This window comes from Zea mays, chromosome 2 (assembly GCF_902167145.1).
Source record: "Zea mays cultivar B73 chromosome 2, Zm-B73-REFERENCE-NAM-5.0, whole genome shotgun sequence".
Taxonomy (NCBI): domain Eukaryota; kingdom Viridiplantae; phylum Streptophyta; class Magnoliopsida; order Poales; family Poaceae; genus Zea; species Zea mays.
In genome coordinates this window covers 55,523,044-55,547,919 of record NC_050097.1, presented here as the reverse complement: position 1 = coordinate 55,547,919, position 24,876 = coordinate 55,523,044, and the positions used below count along the sequence as shown (strand labels likewise).

The 24,876-nt window shown below is 43.9% G+C and overlaps 1 protein-coding gene, 1 long non-coding RNA gene and 1 pseudogene across 2 annotated transcripts; 1 reads left to right on the top strand and 2 right to left on the bottom strand.

Moving 5' to 3' along the window:
* Positions 1 to 938: 938 nt before the first annotated feature.
* Positions 939 to 1,432, bottom strand: LOC103648655 (uncharacterized). The gene has a single exon (XM_008673085.3). It carries the CDS (start codon positions 1,341 to 1,343, stop codon positions 939 to 941), a length of 405 nt encoding a protein of 134 aa, XP_008671307.1. The 5' UTR covers positions 1,344 to 1,432.
* A 2,365-nt stretch (positions 1,433 to 3,797) lies between these two features.
* Positions 3,798 to 4,606, bottom strand: LOC103646466 (uncharacterized). Its single transcript, XR_002267556.2, has 3 exons — positions 4,299 to 4,606; positions 3,952 to 4,218; positions 3,798 to 3,846 (listed from the first exon to the last, which is right to left on the bottom strand). It is a non-coding gene; the product is annotated as an uncharacterized lncRNA (long non-coding RNA).
* A 16,412-nt stretch (positions 4,607 to 21,018) lies between these two features.
* Positions 21,019 to 21,672, top strand: LOC103648654 (proline-rich receptor-like protein kinase PERK2; annotated as a pseudogene).
* Positions 21,673 to 24,876: the final 3,204 nt, after the last annotated feature.

The window sequence follows — 24,876 nt, the reverse complement described above, 5'->3', positions numbered from 1 at the left end:
GCAGTAGCGGAAGCCAAATCTCTTGGGGACGTAGCCGGTGCAGCGCCACAGGGCAGCGGAAAAGGTCGGGGTGCCGCGGAAAAGAGCGTCGTTGCCCCAGCCAGGAAGCCCATGGACGCGGACGCGGGCTAGGAGCAGGACCTCGGCCTAGCGGCGGTACAGCGGAGGCGGGCAGTGGGTTGGCAGCTCGGCGAGGAGCTCAGCAACCTCGGCCTCGTCGGTGGAGGAAGACACGCGCTTGGACCTCCGGCATTTGTGGCAGGAGAAGGATGTGTGGACGCCAAGGACATAGCGTGCGCACCGCGTGTGCACCCACACGCTGCACTCGTCGCAGCTGACCATCTCCCTGTGTCTTCGTCCAGTCGTGCCCATTGTCTACGCAGCAGCCACCGTCGCCATTGGCCTGTGTCTCGGCCAGCTGCCAATGCCGCTCGTTCTCCGCCTCCGCTTTTCACCGTCCAAGGACCCGGTGCCATCGAGTAGCTTCTGGAGGTAGTAGACCGCATGGAGCTAACGAATAATCTAGCAAACTATATACATTTAGATGTTAGCTCAGCGGTCTAAGAACAACAAATAACAGATCCTCAAGACAGCACCTATGTTCTTTTCCATTTCCAGAACTTAATAAACTACAAATATTCAGTAATAGGCTAAAAGGAAAAGGAAAAGATCAGATCAATCAAAATTGCAGGAACACCGTATGGTAAACTGAAAGGTAAGATGTCTGCTACAAGCAGCTCAAACAGAACCAGGGCCTAGAGCAGCTGAACAAGTTGGTGTACCATCAGTTCATACACTTTGTGTCAATGAAAAAAACTGAGGCATGCAATCAGAACATGCTAGTTTACATTTTGTTTTTCCAGCACTGGGAGCTACCGAACATGACAGATGTAGCAAAAAAAATGGATGCTACCTTGTACTGAAAATGCAGGGACGATTCACTTGCATTCTAGCCCTGCCTCCGATGCTCGCCTGGGCTTGTTTTTCCGTCGGCTCCCAATCTGCGTGAACCCATTGGTCCTCGTTGATTCATCACTGCTTAATCGAACAGTAGAATTAGTATCTTCTATGGCAATATTGGAGCGCCCTTTCAGTAGTCTGCCTCTCTTGGGACCACCAGCTGCAGCACTGTTCTTTAGCTTGGCATCGCCAGCTTCTTCTTGGTCGGCATCGACCTGTTCTACAAAGTTTTCAACATCTGCTTGATCAATCTTACTGGCGAAGCACGTTTGGGGCCTTCCCCTCCTCTTCTTTGCAGGCACGACTTCTTCACCGCTGCTACCTTTGTCTTCATGGCTCCTGACAGTGGTTTGCTTCTTCCCTCTCCCTCTTCCTCTGCCCATGGATTCAATTTCAGTTGTGCAAATGTTGGTCAGTCCGACCACTGGAGCTGCAGGCTCTGTTGAAGCTGCTCCTTTTGTTTTATCAGATTTCCTCGATGAGGATCGCCTTTGCCTGCTCGCATAGCGCCTTGACCTCCACCGCCGGCATGAACTTGCAATCTCGCAGCTGCGAGATCTGGTGGTCTAGATCTGTGTGTGACGGCGTCACCGCTACTGTTCTGCTCATACATCCCCTTCCCTTCCCTTCCCTCCCCTTACCTAGTTCATGCCGCCGCCACCCTAGCAGGCATAGCCAAGGAGGAGTAGGACCCAACAAGGCCGCCAGTGTGGAGGGGTTCTAGGGGTATTTGTTTTGCGGGGAAACGCTGGCAGGATGGCGGTTGGATCCGATGAGATCCTCGGTTCCCTTGCGACGGAAGCGGATGGCGGGCAGCATGATAGGCGAGAGGTAGAGTGGGCAGGGAAACACGAAGGGCGGGATGACGGGTGGGGAAACGCGGAGCTCGGCGCGAGAGGGGCGGGTTCGCAGAGCTCGGCCGGCCGAGATCCTCGCATGTCGGCGAGGAGAGCGGGCTGGAGGTTGGCAAGGCTCACGGCGAGGAGATCGAGTTGGTGGTTGGTGCGGAGCTCGGCCAACCGAGATCATCGCGACGAGGAGGGTTGAGGTTGCCGAACGCATCGGGGAAGGGTTGGTGGGCGACGGGGGAGAGCGACATGGGGATCGCGGGCGGTGTGCGTCGGGGGAGGGAGTGGGCACATCGGACGGGCGGAGGAGCTCCATGGTTTATCGGGTGGTTGAGATCGCTGGAAGGCAGAACGACAGAACAAAGAGAGGTAGACTACCCTTACAGGCTTAATAAGTAGTAGAGATTTACGTTAGGGAATACACTACCGGAATTCGGCTCTTTGCCGAGTGTCAAATGTTTTGCCGAGTGCCAAGCAAAAAACACTTGGTAAAAGAAAACATTCGACAAAGAAGCTCATTGTCGAGTGTTATATTTTTGACACTGGCAAAGAAGCTCTTTGTCGAGTGTCAAAAATATAACACTCGGCAAAGAACTTATTTGCCGAGTGTTTTTTTTCAACACTAGGCAAAGACAATTTAAAAATCACATTTTAAAGCAATAAATTAATTCAAATGAAAAAGTTTTTAACTACAAATTTGTATAACTCATCATGTTGTACAATTTATATTTTGAACATTTATTCATATGACAAAATAAAAATAATTTTGTTTATAAAACATATATCCCTCTCATAGTTTATGAAACTACGAGAGAGATGTACAAGATTTGTGCATATTGCTAGAACCATCATGTGAGATGAACAAATGACCAAACAACCAAAATAAACTTTGTAGATCTTGAGAAGTTATAGAATTTTGTAGTTGGCAACTTTTCATTTGAAGTCATCTTGTCAACGAAAACTACGTCTGAATTTTAAAAATTTAAAATTTGAATTTTGAAAACGACCTCGAAAGAAAAAACCACCGACATGAAAGTTGTAGGTATTGAAGTGTTATGAAACTTTTTAGTTGACAATGTTTTGGTTTGAAATCATCTTGTCATGCAAAACTATGTTTGAATTTTAAAATTTGATTTTTTTCAAACTACCTCGGATGGAAAACCCGCCAAAATAAAAAGTTGTAGGTCTTAAAATGTAATGAAACTTTGTAATTGACAATTTTTTGATTTGAAATCATCTTATCATTGAAAAATTCGTGTGAAGTTTTCAAATTTCAACACTACACGACGGTTCACTTACAGCGACCTACGGTTGGTTGCTAGAACGGCCTTCAGCGACCTACGGTTGGTCGCTAAAAACTTTTAGCAACCCATAAGGATGGTCGCTGTAAGTGCCGTCGCTAAAGACTTTAGCGACCGACCGACCGTTGCTAATATTGTATATTTAGCGACCAACCGTGGGTTGCTATACTATAGATTTAGCAACCAACCGTAAGTCGCCATACTATACATTTAGCAACCAACAGAAAGTCGCCCTTTTTACAGTTGTTATTAATAATAATATACATTTAATTAAGCACCACAAATCACAGATTTTTGTACACAAATCATAAAGACATACACAATTAATCAGTATACCACAGTCATAGATCCATCACATAAACACAAAAGCACCACAATTATATATTCACATAAGCATCACAATTATAATATCATTCACAACTAGATCACTAATGTTTCATATCACTCCAACTATTGTTCAAAAGCCCACAACTATATCACTCTAGCTGCTCCAGAGCTGATCAGTCACAAAAGCACCAAAGCTACACTAATGCTTCAAGCAGTTCAAAAGCCTTCAGACAACCACTCTAGCTTCTTGTATCCTCCTGTTTTAAGGTACAAGCTTTCTTTGTCTAGAACACCCTAGAAAAAAGTACATCAAATTAGTATATTGTTGCTGCATTTGCAAATAAAAATACAGTTTTGATACCTTATCTACCTCCACTAGATGGTGTTGCAGCCTTATGCACCAACTTTAGCTGGTGCAATCAAGGTTAATCATCATTAAGTTGCTGGCTCATATAAATCTAAACATAAACAAGATAAGATATAAACAAAAATATACATATGAACTAATAACTCACTGGAAGGAACTTGAATGACTTCTTCATGACAACAAGCTAGCGTACTTCCAAGGCACCCTGAGCGCTGAACACTTGGACCACAAAACAAGAGTCTCATATTAATTATAGTATGAACTATGAGCAAAGTAAATTTCTAACAGCTATAGAAAAAATGAAAGATAAACTGGGCCAATATCCATCTAATAAGCCAATCAATATCACTCCGATCACTTAGATATGATGAGTGCATGCTCTATATCTTGCACAATACTTTTAGACGGTCCCTCTCTGTATTAGCAAATGAACAAGTTTAGCAAGTACAAAATGAAATCAAAGGTAAAATGCCAAGCATACGCATACATGCTTACCTCTTTGACATGAGCCTCCTTCTCAGCTTCAACATAAATATAATTTTTAGATGATCCAATGCCACAACTGACTTTATCTGAAGGTTTGACTTATCAATGATTTTTTTGCATCAGACAAATTTGCAGTCTCTCTCATGTTCAATCTGAAGTCAGAATAAGCGCTAGTAGAGCTGAAGTAGGCCAATAAACATCCAAGAAATTTAATAAGATAAATCTTGAGCATACCTCACATTTGACCATCCATATAAATATAATTTTTAGATGATCCAATGCTATGATTGACTTTATCTATTGGTCTAAGCAAAACTGAATCTTGAGCAACCTAAATGCAGTTTACTCCAATGAATAAATCGCCCCCTAAAAATAGAAACAAGAATTATGTCAGTGTACACCGCTGCAAGTTAGCACAAATAAGCATGCACACTCTTAGAATGTTGCTATACATAAGAGAGTTAATTCCTGTGAACATGAGCTTCTATTTGAAGTGTGAATTTTGTAGAAAAAAGGTTCGTGCATATCACCTTGTCCAGCGATGTGGCTCCAAATGCTCATACAGCTACAGAGAATGTCCGGCCTCACCCACGCATGGAGACAAACAGGGCAGGGAGCCAGGGACGCGATGTGACTGGGAACAAACAGGGCTCATCCGCTGCCTGGATCTTCGGTCTCGCACGCGCAGGGAGCCAGGGACTCACTGGCTCGCGCTCGCTGGCTCGCGGGTGGGCGAGGGCTTTGGCTGGCCACCAGACTCTGGTGGCGTGGTGACGGCGTGGTGTGAGATCTGGGTGTTGGCGGCTGCTGCGACCTGCGGATAGGGGTCTAGGAGCTGGGGCATGGGCGGTGGCCGGTGTCGGTCCGCCTGGGCGCCGAGCTGAAGCGCGGTCGGTGTAGGCGCGTCGGGGGAGGGCGGCTCGGCCAGGGCTCCGCCGCTGCTGCTTGGTCGAGACAGAGAGGAGCGAGGCGAGGGAAGGAAGGAAAGAGGTGAGGGGAGAGAGAAGAGGGAAGGGAGAGATAGAGGCGGCGGCGGCTGGGAGAGAAGCCAGAGAGCGCACGGCTGCTAATAGGGTTAGGTAGATGGGCCCTTAGTGGGCTTTAGGGTTAGGGAGGGTTTTCTTTTTTATTTATTTCGAAATGCATTTTTAAATTACTCAAAAATTCATAAAAATTTTACCAAATAAATAATAAACATTTGAATAAATTATTCCGAATACAAATAAATAATAAACATTTGAAACGAATTTCAACTCGAATCTAATATCATATAAGCACAAAGAACACAGTTGCATACTATAGTCATGTCCGTACATAAACAAACCATGAAATAAACATACAAGCAATATTAAAAAGAAATAAATCACCACGCAATTTAGCGATCAATGTTTACTTGTTTTAATTAATTTTTAGTCACTAACATCTACAGATACGTTCAGGCTATAAGATTTGATAGTGATTCTTGCTCTATAGCGACCCACCGCTAGTCCCCGACAATATCTATAGCGACCAACCATAAGTTGCTAAATTTCTAGACTTTTAGCGACGAACCGACCGTTGCTACAAAAGGATTTAGCGACTGACCGTCGGTCCCTAACCTTTAGCAACCAACAGTTGGTACCTAATAAGGGTCGCTAAAGATCAACCGTCGTGTAGTGCAAATTCAAATTTTGTAAACGGCCTTGGATGTAGAAACTATCAAAATAAATCTTGAAATGTTATGCAACTTTATAGTTGGTGACATTTTCAAATGAATTCATTTAGAACCTCAAATAATCAAATTACTCTCTATTTGTAATAGTACATGAGGAATGAAAACGTAATATAGACATAATTGATGTAGTAGTGTAGTTTAGAGAAGGGTATGCGTGAGAGAGAGATTGCTAGTTCGAATCTCACCATTCACAAAACATGTAAATTTGATTCAAAATAATAGCGAAAAATGATAGGCGATGGGTATGGTAATGAGTAGTGGTTGGAGAGTTGTTCCCATAATTTAAAAATGTTTTGCTATTTTTGGGTTTTTTGCGATTCTTAATTTGTCGAGTGCTTTTTCTTTGCAAGTGCTTTTCGACACTCGTCAAAGTCTTTGCTAAGTGTCCGAAAAAAGTACTCAGCAAAGAACCCTTTGCCGATAAAATATTTGTCGAGTATTCTTTGCCGAGTGTAACACTCGACAAAGGCTTTACCAATTGTAAAATGGCCTTTGCCGAGTGTCTGAGACACTCGGCAAAGAACGCGAGTCCGGTAGTGATAGTTTTGACAATAGATAACTTGGCCAAGAGAAATTGGCAGGGCAGTAAAGTTTGCTATTTTTGTCACAAAGATGAAACGATTAATCATTTATTTTATAAATGTCATTTGGCTTGAGCTGTGTGGTTCATCATTCATACTGCTTTTGGGTTTTCCAGGCCTCATAGTGTTTCTCACATGTTCGGGCCTTGATTGTGGGGAATTGGAAATGAAAAAACAACTAGTTCTGTTTGGAGCGGCTGCTACTTGCTGGTCGTTATGGCTTTGCAGAAATATATAGTTTGGTATTTGATAAAAAATATAACTTATCCCCTTTGCAGGTTTTCTTTAAAATTGTTCATTGGCTCCGTTCATGGGCTATTTTGCAGCGACCAGCTTCACAGGACATGGTTGTTGCGGCATCTCAACACTTGATGCTAGTGGCCACAGATTTTTTTATCTAGCCACATAGGTGGTGTAACACGCGGGCTTTAAGGAACAAAGCTGGGTGCATCTCATACATGCGCCAAAGAAGACAACATATATAATAACAGAGTGTATAGAGATAAATGTCATAATATAATCAGAGTATTTATTACATAGAGGAAGTCTTACAAAGTAAAAGATAAATATGGATCGAACTAAAATCCATCCTTGGCGCCAGAAAGTCAACTGGGAGACGCCACCTAGATCGAATCAAACTCCTCGATGTGTGGCTCCTCTTGAACCACCTGTTCTTCTCCTATGGGGTGTGTGAGACAGCAAGAGTGAGCTCACACATGTTCATCGGTCAACAAGTTGTGTGGAATAATGTGGCATGAACTCACCAAATGTGGGAGTTCATGTGATGTGTAAGGCTGATCAACAATAGGGGTTAAAGCTGAGCATTGCTTTTAATAAGTTGGTCAAAATTTTATTAGCAGTTACTAAATGTAAGTGAATACCAAACCATAATAAACATAATAGAACAAAATTAATAATAAACCCATGAATATGCATATGACAAATTGAATTTAAGTTCCATAAATTAATCATGCGAGAGTCCTGAGCTGCTCATGACCGCGAGCATGGCTAGTATACTAGTTTTACACTCTGCAGAGGTTGTACCCTGTACCCACAAGTCGTGTATCTCATGTCGCCAGGGTTTGCAAGGCCCTTAGACACTACCAAGGTGAATGGCTAGGGATCCACTATGAGGCCTTTACAAAGTTCCACTAGCTTCCGAAAATCCGCTACAGTTTATGGGAAGAGCACTTGCAAGAATCCCCCGTCTGACCGCCATCGCAGCAAAATCAACCCGAGAACCTCCTTGCATGCAATCCCCTACTGCCCTTGCCCCTTTCGGGTAAGGTAGTCTTCCACTAGCTTTCATAGTTAGTTAGCCAAGGGCGTCCCATTAAACCCTTGGGGTGGCACGTGTTTCTCAAGTTAAGCTCCATGTTCCAATTAACATTAATGATCTTGACATGAACATAATAGAATAACAAAATAATTGGAACATGGATATAATGAAATAATAACCCCAAAACCATATAAAGCAATAGCAAAAACTACCCATGTGATTCAGGGGTAACAAGGTAAAAAGGATAAACAGACTAGGATGACCTATTAGGTCCCATCAAAATTAAACCTATGCATTAAATAATGATAATAAAGAATATTATTGGGTAACAAAAGTGGATCAAGGGCATAACTTGCCTAGCACTTGAGATTCCAGTTACCAGGGTGATTCTTCAAATCCTCGTGACATCACTGCTAGTCGTAGCAATACAAACAGACATGGTATAGACAAAATTAACATCACACCAAACATAAGAACATACTGCATAATAATGATCTACGCGAAGCTACGAGATCGCGAAATCGAGAACCACTAAGATCGGAGTCGTGGTCATCCAGTTATGATGTGATTAAATGATTAACACCAGGTTCTATGTTTATTCTATAATTCCAGAGAAAAGGTAACCTAAAGTAGTAATTAATCCAACTTTAATCTAAATTATAAATTGACCATAGATCATATTTTTAGCAGATTATAATGGTAAGTAGATTAACAAGATTATAACCAACATAAGTTAAATACAGTTCTAATTATAAAATAATAAGACATGGTATAATAAGTATTATTATTGCATAGTACATACTTATATGATGCTAACGCAACTCGAACAGGTCAAATCGGAGTTAAAATGGGGAAGTTATGAATTTCCAAAGGTTTTATGTGCTTGGCATAGGATTAATTAAGAAATAAATTCTATTACTGTTTTCATGTCAAAACAGAGACACTAGGTGATAAACAACCTTATTACAAAATTATAGGAACTGGAATGGATTAATTTGGACTTCAAATGAATTTTCTATGAATTAATAAATTTTCTGAATTTATTTTGGCACTAAAATTCAATTCCTATTATTTATATGATTTTCCCTGCCCTCTGGACTTCGCGCACAAAACAGATAACCATAGGGGCTAATTTGACTGATTCACCAGACTCAGGCTAACTCAGGACTGGACTGTGGGTTGAATCCAGTCAAACTCGGGGGTTCTTATGAATAATTTGCTTGCGAATGGGTATCTGTTGATCTGGTCCGTCAGATTAAAAACGGATGTCCCAGACTAAATCCAAATCAACCCGAACCGGTACCCTATCCTGGCCATCAGATCGCCATCCAACGGTTTAGGTTTTATACGAGTGAGATCGATCTGCACGCGCAGGATCGGGATCGGACGAATCATATCCACTCATACAAAACGATGCCCAAGATTCTAATATGCGCCGTCAAATCCCCATCCAACGGCCAGGGTAGCCCCCTACATCTCAGCCGCTCACCCCAAATCGGAGCACCAGCGTCCATCTCCCCCAACCCAACAGAACAACGGCGGCGGCGCGCCACGCTGGAGAGGCGGTCCGAGGGCGCGCCAGTGCGCCATTCTCTAATCCGAAAACTTCTACACGACACCCGAACTATAGCGCATCGATTAGGGTCACATACCATTGATTGAAGATGGCAGGGAGACTCGGCCACGGTGCACAGCGACATCACGGCGGCAATCGTGCTCCGTCGAGCAATTACCGGAATTCAGGTGACCCTCCTCCCATACGGACGCCACGACCATCTCCCTAGCTACACTGCGAAACTCACGACCCATCCCGAAGGCTCTACGATGGTGTGAGTGCGATTTTTTTGGACTACGGCGGCTTCCACTTCTCTCCCATGGCGGCGGGGAGCATTTTTCTTTTATGGTGGCGCGTGGTCTTGGTTGGATAGGATAAGGAGAAGAGGTCGCGGGGCCCGACTTATAGCCTGGGGCGAGGACGAGCTTAGTCAGGCTTATCTCAAGATTCAAGCGCGGGTTAGGGGGTCCTTATGGCACCCCCCCGCCATGGCTGTTGTCCGAGAAGTTAGGGAAGGGAGAGATACGACTGACTGCCCGGGATAGAGAGACAGGGTAATGCGATGGCGCCCACGCAACAACCAGCCGTGGAGCTCGGTGTCGGTTGCGGCGAACGCGAGGATTCCAGCGGGAGAACGGCGCGATTCTGTTGCGTGCGATTAAAGAGGACGCTACTGACTTCCCAAGCCCGCATGTCATTGAAGGTGCCGAGAGCCGGAGTGCCCGTGAGACCGCCCGCTAGGGTCCACCGGTAAGTGAACAAGGCGAGAACGGGCAGTGGCCGAGCCGGGAGGTCGTGGGCTAGCCGGTGCGAACTGGGCCGCGCCTGTGCAGATTCGGCCTGAGGAGAGTAGGTAAGTGAGAGCACCTAGAGTGGGGGTGAATAGGTGATCCTGTAAAAATCAAATACTTGTAGCCACAAAAACTTGGTTAAGAGTTAGTGCAATAGGACCAAGAGGCTAAGGACCGATCTTTTGTGAAACACAATGGTCACAAAGAAAGACAACACAAAAGACACGGTGATTTATCCCGTGGTTCGGCCAAGTATAATACTTGCCTACTCCACGTTGTGGCGTCCCAATGGACGAGGGTTGCACTCAACCCCTTTCAAGTGATCCAATGATCAACTTGAATACCACAGTGTTTTCCTTTCTTATACTTTCTCCCGTTTGCAAGGAATCTCCACAACTTGGAGCCTCTTGCCCTTACAATTGATGATCACAAAGAAGCACGGAAGTAAGGGAGGGGAGAGCAACACACACAAGACACAAAACAAGAGCACAATCACGCACACAAGCCACAACTTGAGCTCACAACACAACTCGAGGAGTTCTCTACTCAAATGGAGCTCAAGTCACTATCACAAAGAATCGAATGCGCGAGAATGGAGTCTTGGTGCTTAGGAATGATCAAGGAATGCTTGGGTGCCTCCTCCATGCGCATATGGGTCCCTTTTATAGCCCCAAGGCAGCTAGGAGCCGTTGGAGGCAATCTTGGAAGGCAAATCTTGCCTTCTATCTGGTGGCGCACCGGACAGTCCGGTGCACCACCGGACAGGCACTGTAGCATGTCCGGTGCGGATCTCCTTCCTAATTTGGCGCAGCCGACTGTTGCAGCTCTAGCGTCGGTTGGCGCACCGGACACTGTCCGGTGCCCCTTCCGACCATTGGAGCGGGTCACGCGTCGCCCGCGGATTTGGCGGCCGACCGTTGCGCTGGCGGCCGTTGGCTCACCGGACAGTCCGGTGAATTATAGCCGTACGCCGCCAAAGTTTTCCCGAGAGCGGCCAGTTCGCCGAAAGCCAGTCTGGCACACCGGACACTGTCCGGTGCACCCAGACCGAGCAGCAGTTGGCTGTATACAGCCAACTCTTTTCCAATCCTTTTTCTTCGGTTTCTATCACTTAGACACAATGCATTAGTATCCAAATAATGTACTAAGTCTTAAAAACATACCTTCTTGTTGATTTGCACTTCATTCATCATTTGGCATATAATAACCCACTTAATATGTGTTGGACACTTAATCACCAAAATATACTAGAAATGGCCCAAGAGCACATTTTCCTTTCAGTAAGCTCCTTTTTATTTTCTGTTTTCCTTTATTCTTAATTATTTTGAATCCCAATTTGAATTTGAATATGAATTTCACCTTTGGGTCAATTATACAAATTCAAACTCTAGTGTAGGAATAGTATATTTTTATTTACATTTATTTTTTTCCTTTTCTAAATTCTAGAATTTCCTTCTCATTCTCTATTTTCTATCCCCTTTTGATTTACAAAATTAAAATTCAAATCCAGGATAAAGTTTAGGAATTTAATTCCTTAATACATACTCAAAATCAACTATGATGCAATAGATGTATATTTATTTTGATTAATTTATTTACTTGATAAATGTTTGAAATATGAGACACACTAACATGGTTCCTTTCTTTTTAGGAAAATGGTGTTTTGATTATGGGACATGAGTTTAAAATTACTTCAAAATTAAATATTCATGTAACTAAATGTTTATGGTGCACTATTTAAGGTAATGCATAATCATTTAGTTGAGTAGAGAGCTTTTCTATTACTTCTTTTCTAAAATATTTCTTGGTTTTCAAAAATGCAATTCTCAATTTTCAACACTCAAGTATAATTTGAGATATCTGAATTTACTATTTGATTTCTTCATATACTTATTTTATTATCTATATATTTTTTTCTTATACATATTTTGGGCCTTACAGGTGGCAGTCTAGACTTAGGATCGATGGTCATTAGTGCTTGATGCCTACCATGTGGTTTTTTGTCTTTCTTTTTAGGCGGTGTGCATTCCGTTATGCAGAGGTCGAAAGTACTTTTTTAGACTTTGTATCGATGTATGGACTTGAAAAACAATAAAGTTTCCTTTATCGAAAAAACCTAGGAAAACATCTTATGAGCTTAAATAACAATCTATATGGTGTAGTTTGTTGGGTTCTTCAGCTTTGAAGCATCACAAACGATACAAGTCTGTAACAATGTGGTGTCAATGCAAGAGCGGAACTGATTCTACATGGTGTATGTTTGTGACTGCTGCTATATCTTCTTTCCTTATTATAGCATGAAAGAGAAGCATTTGGATAGGTCAAAACTAACACCTAAAGATCATGAATGTGCAAATAAAAGGAGGCTCAATCAGAGTCGAATGCTCCAAGCACCTAAAGAAATCAACGAAGGATGGAGCTATAGCTGAGCTCATGAATGTTGACAACCATGCAGATGTGTGGGATATCGATGATGGTGCCATGGATGATGATTGATTTTAAGGGCATGTATAACCCTATTTAATATGGGGTCTCTAAGGGGAAGAGTCTGTCTCTTTACGACTTTCTATACAGGTTGTCTATTAGCTTATTTATGATCTAGAGTCTCAGACTTGTATCATGTAGTCTTTTAATCATCTCTTGTATTTAGAAACCAAACTAGAGTCTTAGGGTTGTACATGCCCCAAGGTTCCAAGGCGTTGTTGGGTGTGGACATATAGAGGTTGTCGGGGATTAAATGAGAATAACCTATTGGAAGAGCGATGCTTTTTGTTGAGAAACCCTAATAAAGGGTTATATGGGCAAATACCGAATATGCCTCTGAGGAGTATCACGTCTCTATATATGAAACCTTTACCCCCCTCATATAGAATACAGAAGAGGAAGATGTAAGAGGTCCAACCCTATATAATGTCTGTTTACTCTGTGGTACTTCTGGGAACACGCCTAATTGACTGACGGGAGGAAAGGAAGTCGATCTAACGATCCGTGGTAACATATTTCTTAACACTTTTCTTCGCATTATAAATTGGGTATGTTTTCCACCGTTTTATAGTTAATTTCATAGTGACATCCTGTTATGCGCATCTATCGTGTCTCTTGGCTTTAGGTGAAGCAGGAATTAATATAAATGTTTGCCCAGAGCAGAAAAAAAAAGTGCAGTGCACGCGAGATGGTGTGTAATCTATCTACTAGCTGGATGCCCGTGCGTTGCAACGGGAATATATAATACCAGTATACTACGATAACTTATATACAAAATCTGTGTTATATTGTTATGAGAAAATGTTTCATAATCAATTTGTGATCCTAGCCATACATAAATTTTGTTATTTTAATCTAGTTATTTCACCACTACATGCAACCATCAGTATCATGCAGACTTCGATATATGCCACGATTTGTATGGTCTCATCATTGGAGAGCACGAGCACGTTCCACACATGCCGGAAAAATTCCCTCGTACATCGTTAGTCATCATACACGCACCACCATATGCTCTTGCTTAAACAAAAAGGTAAGTGTGTATGTGTTTGCGAAGAGAATTAAAGGCAGGCCGGCATAAAAGCTACCCTGACGGTGGCGAGGATGACGAACTGGTCACTGTTGTCGATCCTCCTCTGTGTCACCTCCGGCACCAAGATGACGCCACAATCCTCGATATAGTAGTCGTCGAACGCACGCGACATGACGAGTACCGATGACTCTTGGTTGGGCTGCCAAACGAAGTGCACCCCGGGCTCATCAGCGAGGAAGTACCCCTGGCCGTTGCACCACCGAATGCGCTATTCCACTACATACATCATGTTCGAGGACACTCACACAAAGTCAGCAACGTCCATCGTCCCAGCGCACAAGAATTCATGTCCGGTCAATAGCGACTTACGTGGCAGGTTGGGCTTCAGGTGGACGATGAGCTGGACGGCGTGATGGCGTCGTCGTCGGATGCGGTGTCCAGAACAACCTGAGAGTCGTCGACGTTGGCGACAACCATGAGGCCCCCCTGTTTAACGATGGACAGCGCGGTGCAGCTGCTCTGGACCGCGTCCAAGCGGCGGCTTCGCGGGAGCTTGTCGTACACAGCGGCGCATGCGACCACGTAAGACTGCTTTTAGAGGTCGAACTGATAGTCTCCAAGCTTCTTCTCGTCATCGATGAGTGACGACAACGCGAATGCCTCCTGCTCATGGAGTTTGTTCGGGGTTTGAAGTAGGAAACATGGATTCATGCTTGGCGTTGGTTTATGAAAATGACTCACAAGTCTGATCCATGGAAAAAAATATTACGAAGAAAAAATTTCACACATGCAAAAAAGGGAATTTAAGTATAATGCATTATTCAAACAAAAGAAATAGCATGCAAAGCTCTTCTTTAAATAATATTACCTCCATCCAAAAATATAATTCAAGAATATCGGTGATACTTATCTACTACTACGCATTGTGCAATGGTAGCAAGTGAGCTTGGAAAGAGATGTAGTAGTAGATGTGTTTCCTGTCATAGATGTAGACATAAACACATATAGGTGGGTGCCCGTGTGTTGCAACGGAAACATTTAATATCATGATAACTTATGAACAAATGTGTGTTATACTGTTATGTGAAAATGTTTCGTAATTAATTTGTGATGCTAGCCATACATAAATTTTGTTATTTCAATCTAACTATTTCATCACTACATTGCAACCAACAGTACCGTGCAGACTTCTATACATGATAGCTGAATGCCCGTGCGTTGCAACGGGAATATATAATACCAGTATACTACGATAACTTATATACAAAATATGTGTTATACCGTTATGAGAAAATGTTTCATAATCAATTTGTGATTCTGGCCATACATAAATTTTGTTATTTATAATCTATCTGTTTCACCACTACATTGCAACCATAAGTATCATGCAGACTTTGATATATATCACGATTTGTATGATCTCATTATTGGAGAGCACGTTTCACACATACCGGAAGAAATTCTCTCGTACATCGTTAGTCATTGGACACATACCACCATACGCTTTTGCTTAAACAAAAAGGTAAGTGTGTGTTTGCAAGACTAATGGTCAAACATCGTATAACCACAAAGTTAGAATACTATATTAATATATTAAATAAATTAATCCAATAGACATAGATTAACCCAATTAACATAGGATAAATAAATATCTAATTATAAAAGTATGAAACATGGTATAATCAATGTTGTTACTGCGTAGTAAATATTCATACGAGACTAACACAACTGGAACGATTCAATTTGGAATTAAAATGGGGAAGTTACGAATTTCCAAAGTTTCTATGTATTTGATATAAGATTAATTAGGAAATCAATTTTATTGTTGTTTTCATGACAAAACAAAGGTATTATGTGATAAAAATAATATTATAGAATTATAGAAATTGGAATGAACTCATTTGATTTAATATGAAATTTCCATGAATTAAATGGGTTTCTGCAATTATTTTTAAACTAAAAATCAATTTCTAAACTCCTTTTCCCTATTTTCTTTATTTCCTGGACTGCGTCCCAAATTCCAGAAAGATTAGGGGCCAAGCTATAAATGTTTTTCTAGACTCAGTTAGCATACAGAGTGGACGGTGGGTTAAACACAAAAGACGTTTTAGACGTTTTAGTTGAAGTTGTACATAATTCAACATGAGTCATGTTTGCTAGAGGGTGGAAGGCTAGGCATTCTACTCAATAGATCCAAGGTTCGATCCCTAGGCAGCCACGGTTTGATTTTTTTTCTGCGCGCGGAAAACTGGTGTGCAGGATTGGACGGCTGAGATTGTAGAACAGTAGAATGGACGGCTGATATCGCAGAATGGCAGAACACAAAAAGGCAGACTACTATTGCTAAATTAATAAGTAGTAGAGATTTAAACGAAATCAGCGCACATCTACACTCAGCGAGACCATCCACGTCACCATAAAATGTGGGTACCGTTGATTTGGGCTAGAATGCAGTATCAACCATAGGATCTTGGCCAAAAGCTACCTATCTCTCTAGATGACACGTGCAAGCCTGGTTACAGTTAGAGAGTTTAAACGTGGCGTATGCTGACAGATTCTCTAGTATTTATATAAAAAAGAAAAGTGACTGTGTGTTACCACTTACCAGTGAGAGAACCTATGGAAAGAAGAGAGAGAAAGCAAAATTTAATAAAAAAGAAAGAGGAAGAGTTACAGCTGTGACGCTTGGAAGGTCCTCTGGTATATATATATAAATAGAAAATGAATGTATATTACCGATCAGATGAGAGCTCATGAAACGAAGATAGAGAGCAAAGGTAAAAAAGGAATAGTATACGGTTGTGGCTCAGCCAATCGACTCATCAAACAGTTCCGGGTGATCTAGGATTGCAATAGGATAAAGAAGGTACAAACCAAAGGCTTAAGAACATTTGCATTATTCTTCATCACTTTCTGTGGCTTAATTATATATACCATGTAGTATTACAAGAAGCTTGGTTCCCATTTGAAGTTGCTAATGAGGTATTTGCTACCATGGCTACAAGAGCTACAAAACAAGACTCCACTCCTACTAGTTATTTTATTTGGGATTACGTCCGTCTTCTTCTATTTCCCTAAAAAGACAAAACCAACTATATTAAATAATAATACTCCATCCGTTCTAAAATCTTCATCGTATACAGCAGTTAACCTTAGGACTAGGAGTGCATCGGATAAAAACAAAGGCTTGTCAAGAGATGCCTCTAGCCTAATTAAGGGTAGTGCAGCAAGCTTTTCACAAACAACTTCCTTTAAGTGCTAGCTTGGGAACCCCATTTCTTCAAGAGAAATTAGTTTATTTTCCTGTTGGAAAATAGAAATCTCGTGGGAAAATAGAGTTTCCAAACTAGTCTAAAAATAAATATTACACGTTTCAATCTAGCATAAAGGAAAATGTCAAGAAGGGTTAGCTAGTGTTAATATGAATAAATAGAACCAACCTCTTAAACTAATCTGTTTCTCTTGTATGAACTCCATGGTTGAGGCTCCATGATAAAAACAACCCCTTGCAAAATCACAATTATATATATGTGGTGAAAATAGGTAATTTCATCTTACCCTCTATGTGCAATTTAGAAAAGACCAACAAACAGAGAGGCATAGATACCATTCTTAGAATAATTCTCAAGATCTTCACGATAATGTAACTAGGCCATCGTCACCCCAGTTCAGGTGGATCCATTTTGTCACACTCAAACTACATTAGAACATATTAAAAAGGATAAGCTAGTGACACCAGGAAAGAACAGTACAAAGAAGACTTCAATTCTTTAGAGATCTCTATCTTTAATATGCAACTTACCAGAGTATGGTGTCATACTGTTCTGAACATCCAACCATACTCCCTACAAAATTTTCACCTCGAAAAGGGACGATTTTAAAAAGATCTTGGTGCTTGTTCCCATTCGATAACTCAGATGCCACTTCTTGTGGAGAGCTCTGAGAAGGATAATCTAATGATTTCTGAGCTTTAACATTTTTTACCCGCCTTATCGCGTCGTATTAATTATCTGTCGTAGATTCTACTTAGTTGTCTCAATTAAACCTAACAGGGAAAGTTAAAAACGAATTCAATTCAAGAAATATTCAACCACATAGAAAATCAACCACTAAATGAGTTTATTATGGGGATTGGATTAAAAACTTGAATCAATATGAACGCCAAGAATGCTTTGACGTTTAAATTTCATGGCAACCGAGGCCGTCGCCGGCAGCTAGAACCCTACCCACCTCTGGTTTTGGTTTTGGGTCGCAGACGAAGGTTCCGTCTTCGTCTTCATCCGCTAAATACTGGCTCAGGCCCAGAAGAGTTTGTCGCTTGTCTGTTTGAGCCACATATTGGCCTACTCGTTCCCATTTTCGTATTTTTGTAATGCCTTCTGTATTTCGGATTGAGGCATTATAATAGTACATTGGTATAATGCCCGAGCACTACAACGGCGCATGAGGATTATAGGAATACATGTGTTACAATGACACGTAAGAACAAATATTATAATTTATTTAAGCCAAAAGGCCTAGAAAAAGTAGAGACCGAAGCCCATTACTTGTGCATGGTCTCTTAGCTAGAGGGAGCGCCAACGGCGCGCCATGGTTTCTAGTAGTCATTATATTTATGCCAGCTGCATGTACGATTGCACGACCCATGAATCAACAAGACCTTAAAAGAGAGCAGTGAGTGCCTGCATTTGGCAAGCAACAAACGACACACAGAGTGCCGCCCAAATTAAATGTGGTTGAGAACTTGACAAGTCAGGTGACACAACGGTCTCAAAAGGGAGGGACTAGGGTCGCAGACTGCTGGAGGGAGAGTATAGGTGATAGCGTTGAGTGTGTACCATGGGATTGGAAGGCACCGGAATTCCAGATTACTTCAGATTACTTCAGATGAAAAAGATCGTGTCCCGTATCCTGGCCTACATGCTGCATTTCAGATAGCCGCGTTTAAGTGACACTTTAGTTGGCCTTGGTAAGCCTTGGCTTACCACGGCATACACTGTAACTCTCCTCTCTTTAATGAAAACTGTTCTTAGGCAGGGTCACAAAAAAGTAACCAGCACTTTCTGAAATGGCTTACTTAGTTGGCCTAGGTAAGCTTGGCTTACCAAACCATACATTTTTTGTCATATACGGCTTGCTTAGTATTCATGTTCATATAGCTTACAGACCTTGTATGGTGACTCATTCCAAGGAACTTGCAGTAGAGAATGATTCAATGGCAGAGGAACCACATAATTAATGGTGAAACCCATCAAACCCTTGAACAAGATTTAGTTGTTGAAGTTAACGACACTGAAACTTACCATGAAAAAAAACTATATCTACTTCAGAGGACACAGTGGAAGATAATGTAACAGAAGTCGAGCCAAGTTGTGGTAGTCAACAAGTGGATATAATGCAGAATTCTCTGATGGGGTGTGATTGTCGATGAGATAAGGAACACTCACATTGGCAAAGTGAATGAAACATCCCTTGAAATGAATGGTATTCCCTTTCAGATGCCAACTCAAGAAGAAAACCCAGCCACAACAGAATTTGCATGAATCAGCAAAGGCGAGCAACGTTGAAGCCACAGAAGTGCACGGAAACTCCCACCAAAGTGATATTGCTGTTCAGTCAGAGGAGCGAGCAACAGAAAAATGTCATGTGGTCTAAAACCATAATCAATCGAAGATAATGACAACGAAGCCAACGAATCTCAAAGTGCCCCCCCCCCCCAAAGAAAAAAAAATCTTTAGCTCTGACGAGTCTGTCCCAGAAGAAACAACAACAGCAGGATAAAATTTAGAGTCTGCTGACAGCTAGAGTTTAAGCTTCTTTATTTTATGCAATATACAATTTGACACTTCACAGGAGGAAGCACAAAGTTTTAAAGGATTTAGACGGTACTGGCTATACCTTCTTAAACCATTTATTAAATGATAAAAAGTGAGTGATCCCCATCAAAAGGGGATCATACCTTCTGAACCACGAACTATTTCATCTTCACGCTCAAAGTGAAAATAAACAACAAGAAGATGTCAAAAAGCTTTCCTCTCCAATCATAAGCTGTCATGTACGGTCGCACCTATAGGCGTCGTCGTGACGCCAGGAGGGCTGCGGAGCGCGCGGCCAAGGTAGGTGCCACCGTCAATGGCTGAGTTTTGAAAAGTTAGGATCTAGTTTCCTTTTGCATGCCTTAATTATAGGAGAGATTGAAGTTTCGTTTTGCATGCCTTAATTATAGGAGAGATTGGAGTTTCCTTTTGCATGCCTTAATTAGAGGAGAGATTGGAGTTTCCTTTTGTAGGCCGGGCCATTGGCTATATATGCCGTGTAATCAGACATGGAAGGATAAGCAAGATCAATTATCCCAAAGTTGCTCCTCTCCCTCAAATCTCTCAACCACCCCCCCCCCCCCCCCGTGAGAACTCCTCACGGCGAAGGCCTGGAGCGCGGCTACGAGTTACGTAGTCGCGGTCCGGCGACGTTGAGCGTTGAGGCACTTGACATAAGCCAACTGTTGAACAACTCCTCGCTGTCTTCTTTGAGATCTTGTAGCATGTGGAGGCAACTGTAAAGTACAACCGAAGAGAATTAAGTAAGGCACACAAAAGAAAAGGTACAAGGAGCCCTTTAGGGAATAGCTAGATGCCCTAATGAAACATTACCAACACAGTTATATAAGAAAAAAAATGTCATGCAAACATCTCCTATTACAAACCATATCTTTAAGGACACATCACAATGTGACAATAAGGAAGGCACAAGTTCTCTAAGTTTTCCAATATAGAATCCTAAAATATCAATTTCTATTTAGGTACCATAACCACAAGTAACCACGACTTTAAGTGAAGAAATGGCAATAATATAGAATAAGAATGAAGTATTAACCTGGATAGTACTGGGTTTTCTCTTCCTTTGCATCATCAGAACCTACACTTCTCATTTGGACGCATGTCATCGCCGGCATATCTATAAGAGTTATATGAGTAATTGTAGGTGGGAGAGAAAAGTAAATCCTCCATTGCCTACAAAGACCTTTGCTCCATGCGAAGCTATAACAGAAATTTGGATCATAAAGATAACCAAACAAAATGCATCTCCATAACAAGTTGACATGACAATATTTACCCTGGTCCTTTTCCAACAACTGCTTCTAGTTGTGCATCTCAACTAAAGCCTTCACTGAGCGATGCGAAAGAGCTATCCGGTAATTCAGGTCCCCAAGCCAAACAACATTGTCGAGAAGAAATAAAATTGATAGGATAATGTTCGGTGCAAAGTTCTTCCTTGATATATAAACAAAATATAAACTGACGGCTCCTTCCTCCCCCGCGCTCGCCACCACATCGACCGAGCTCCAAAACAGCGCCGCCGCCAGATCCGCCCGCCACCGGCCGTCCCCAGCTCCTGCCGGCTGTACCAAGCCAGATCCAACCCCGCACCCCCCCTCTAACACCACCAGCTCGCCCACCTGTGTCCCAGCTCCCACCGCCACCACCACCACCCCCACAACTACAGCCGGCCCGCCCTTCCGATCCAGCTGCATGTCGTGCGCGGGCGGCCCCTGCCAAACCAAGCAGGTGAGGTTTGCATTCACTTCAAGCACCACGCCGCCCCGCATTCACTACCCCTCCCCCGTATCCCACAGCCACAATGCCACCCCTGCCCCGACATCTGGTTCGAAGCCCCCGCCTCGAAGCTGCGACCGTATTGAAGATGAGGATCTTGAAGGATGGACGACGATTCGACACAGGCGTGGACGCACCGCCCGCGCAGGCCTAGGCTACGCCCCAGCGACGCCTCGTCTTCTCTCAGCCCATGCCCCTAGCCGTCTGATGGTAAGCCTACGAGGTAAATGTGCTCGCTGCTTGAGTAGGGATCACTTGGCCATTCATTGCAGGGATCTGGTCAAGTGCATCAAATGCAAGCGCTCCGGGCACAGGTCTTGGCAGTGTTCGTAGATTGATAGCAGGCCGACTCCTATCCCCCAATGTCAACCTCCCTGCCTCGACTCCCACAACTTCCTGCCGCTCCGTCCATGGCCCTTCCAGGTGACCCAGCAATGCGCCCGGATCAATCCTGGACCACCTCTTTTGCCACCCGCGACATGGAGAGAGAGCTCGTACGACTGAGCTCCCATGCAGTGGTGGTTTGGCTCGACCGCGACTGCCCCGACATCAGCCTCGATAGGCTGGAGCGGGCCTTCTGCTCCCTCTTTGGGGTGCGGCCGGTGGACATCACGGTGTCCAGAAGCCCACCTGCGGACTTCCTCGTGACCTTCACGCACCGGCACCATCGGGATGCGGCCATCGCTGCTAGGGACTTCTCGCTTGGCAACCTTGACTTCCGCAACAGGCTGTGGCAGCTGATCACCCTTGGTGAACGCCACGACCTCAACTTCCACGTCAGGCTGTGCCTCAAGGGCATCCCTCCTCATGCGTGGAATGAAAGCATCGCCAAGCGTGCCGTGGCCCGTGCCTGCGTCTTGGACTACGTCGAAGACGACTGCCTCTCCTCCACCAAGAAGGACGCCCGCTGCCTCAACCTTTGGGCGTGGACAGATAATCCGTCTGACATCCCGAAGGTTGTCTGGCTTACAATTACTAGCTCTGTGATGGTGATCCATGAAGGTGCACCCCCTCCAGTGGGCCACTGTGGCCTCAATTTCCGGGTTCCTATCCACCTCGACTTGGTGGAGGGGCCGTCGGGCTGCGATGGGCTGCCTACCACTCGCTCCCTCACCTGGCGCCATGGTGTCGTCGACGAGGAGCACGAGCCACGCGACCGACACGATCCGCCCCCGACAGACCTCTGCAATGACCGTCGATGTTGGGACAGAGATGATGAAGACGAAGGAGATGAACGGTGTGGGTGTCGACAACATAAAGGGGAGAGCTGGAGCTCTCGACTCTTCCGCAGCCTCCCCGTGTGTCGCGAGGCCCGGACTGTTCTGATTCGCGGCGCGAGCAACACCGCGACAGAGGATCCAGGAATGGAGGACGGCACCGCCACCTTGGACTCGGTTCTACGCCCCAGCCTTTGGAGAAGAGGCATGTGCCGGGCTGTAGCCGAGAACGGCATACACATCGCCACCAAGGGCATCGCCATTGCTCCTCCCCCCGCTCACTTCGCCAGCTCTCGGAGATCCCCACGGTGATCCGTAGACGCTGCAATCAGGCCTCTACTCCCTGCTTCGAGAAGGACCGCAGACCCTCCCCTCGTCCGCCTCTGCTTCGGACAACGGGGGAAGGGGGTGCAGAGGGATCTCCGCGCTGGACAGAACCGTTCTTCATCGCCGCACCTGTGCAAGAGCCCAAGGTTGCTGTCATCGCATGCTGCACGTCGCTACTTGCCTGGCCGTGTCTACCGCAGACGCACCTATCCTCCCCTGCTAGTACCGGGACAATGCCCGCCATCGCCGACCACACTAAACGAGACACCTACAGAGGCCTCGACGCCGGAGACAAATCAGACTGCCTCCGGCACTGAAGCTGACTCTATGGATGACACGCCTAATGGGTCGGGGCTAGAAGAGGTGCCAGGCCTCATGGACGCTGCTGCTGGCCTTGAGCCGGAAGGGCTGTCCCCTTCTCTTTCGGTGTCCTTCATCAACAACTTCACCCGCCCAGCAGCCCGACCCCTGCTCCAACAACACCAGCAGCCCCGTCAAGCCTAAAGAATAGGGGAACGCATGGGGTCAGGCCAGTCCGCAGGAGCAAGCGGCTCGCGGCGGTTGTTTGGCCACGCGGCAACATACAAGAGCGCGCTCGCCAAGTCCTCATGAAGCGGCTGGGGATCTTGTAATATCCCAAAAAAATTTGACCAAAAGTTGATCTTCGGTGCGTGGATGAGGGAAAGAGTTGTGGGCCGTTGGATGTAAAGTCAGGAGACATCTGAGGCGTCGTTTCTTTCTCCCACAAAAACCCTAGTGGTCGCCCCCCTTTTCCCCTTTTCTTGGCCGCCACCCCCCCCCCCCCCGACTTTCCCCACCCTTAGTCGCCCCTCCCCCTTCCCCTTTGCAGCCGCCCTCCACTGCTTCCTCCTCCCTCTAGATCTCCCCCACGCAGCAAGGATCGAGAAGAGGAGGAGCAAGATGGATTGAAGAGGAAGAGAGGATCAAGGAGATGTTCTACCCCCATCTCTTGCAGATTTTCTTGGGGAAACCCTAGGTAAGGATGGGATCCTTGTTCCTCCCTATAATTATGTGCTTTTGGAGGTTATGGATCATGTGGATTGAAGGATTAGAGGTTTGATTAGATGTGGGGTTAGGTTTTGATCTCGAATTTAATTTCTGCAGAATGGCAGATTCGACAGTTTTTGTTCATGCCAGTTTTCCGTGGTCTTAGTGGCCTCAAAAAAATAAAAAGTCTATATATGAGTCGTAGATAATTTGTAGATATTTCCGTGGCCGTGAAGAACACCTCAATCGGACATCAGAACAGAAAGTTATTGCAGTTTGATTATAACAGTTTTTCAGTCTCATAATTCTGTGCAGAATCTGTTCTCTTAAGAGTTAGGCAATTTTATCAACAGAATTAAACTGTGGGTTAGTAAAAGAAGTTGTAGATAATTTCATAAGCTTTCCAGATTGTTAAAGAGTGCATTCATATGATTTGTGAAACTCCAGTTATGTTTGTTTTACTGTGGCTGTTTCTGTTTGCCTGATAAAAATGAGCGGGTCTGTTCACTGGTGGGTTTCATCTAGTAAATGGCCGAAATAGCTCTTCCAACTAAGAAGACTTTTGTAGGGGGATAAAAGTTCTTACTACCAGAAGAATTTCATAATTTTTGGTTTAGTAGTTTGGGAGATATCGAATTTTGAAGTTAACTATGCTGCTGTCTAAAACAGATTCAGTCAATTATCTTGTCAGATGTTTTAGAACTTATAGATGGCAGAATTTAATTATCCATTGAATACCGAAGTTGTAGAGTATTTTGTGTAGATACTCCTAGAGTATTTGTTTGATATCACCACTGTTTTAATTTTAAAGATACAAAATTAACAAACAGCGCTGCTGCTGTATGGCATGTGGTTCAGGGTGGGAGTCTTTCCACTGGGCCTTGGTTTCAAGTGTAGGAGTGTTTTGTTGATTGTTGGAAAATGTTTGTGAAATATTTGTACTAAGTTTTATGCCCGCTAGCAGGTGGCTACACTCCAGATCATG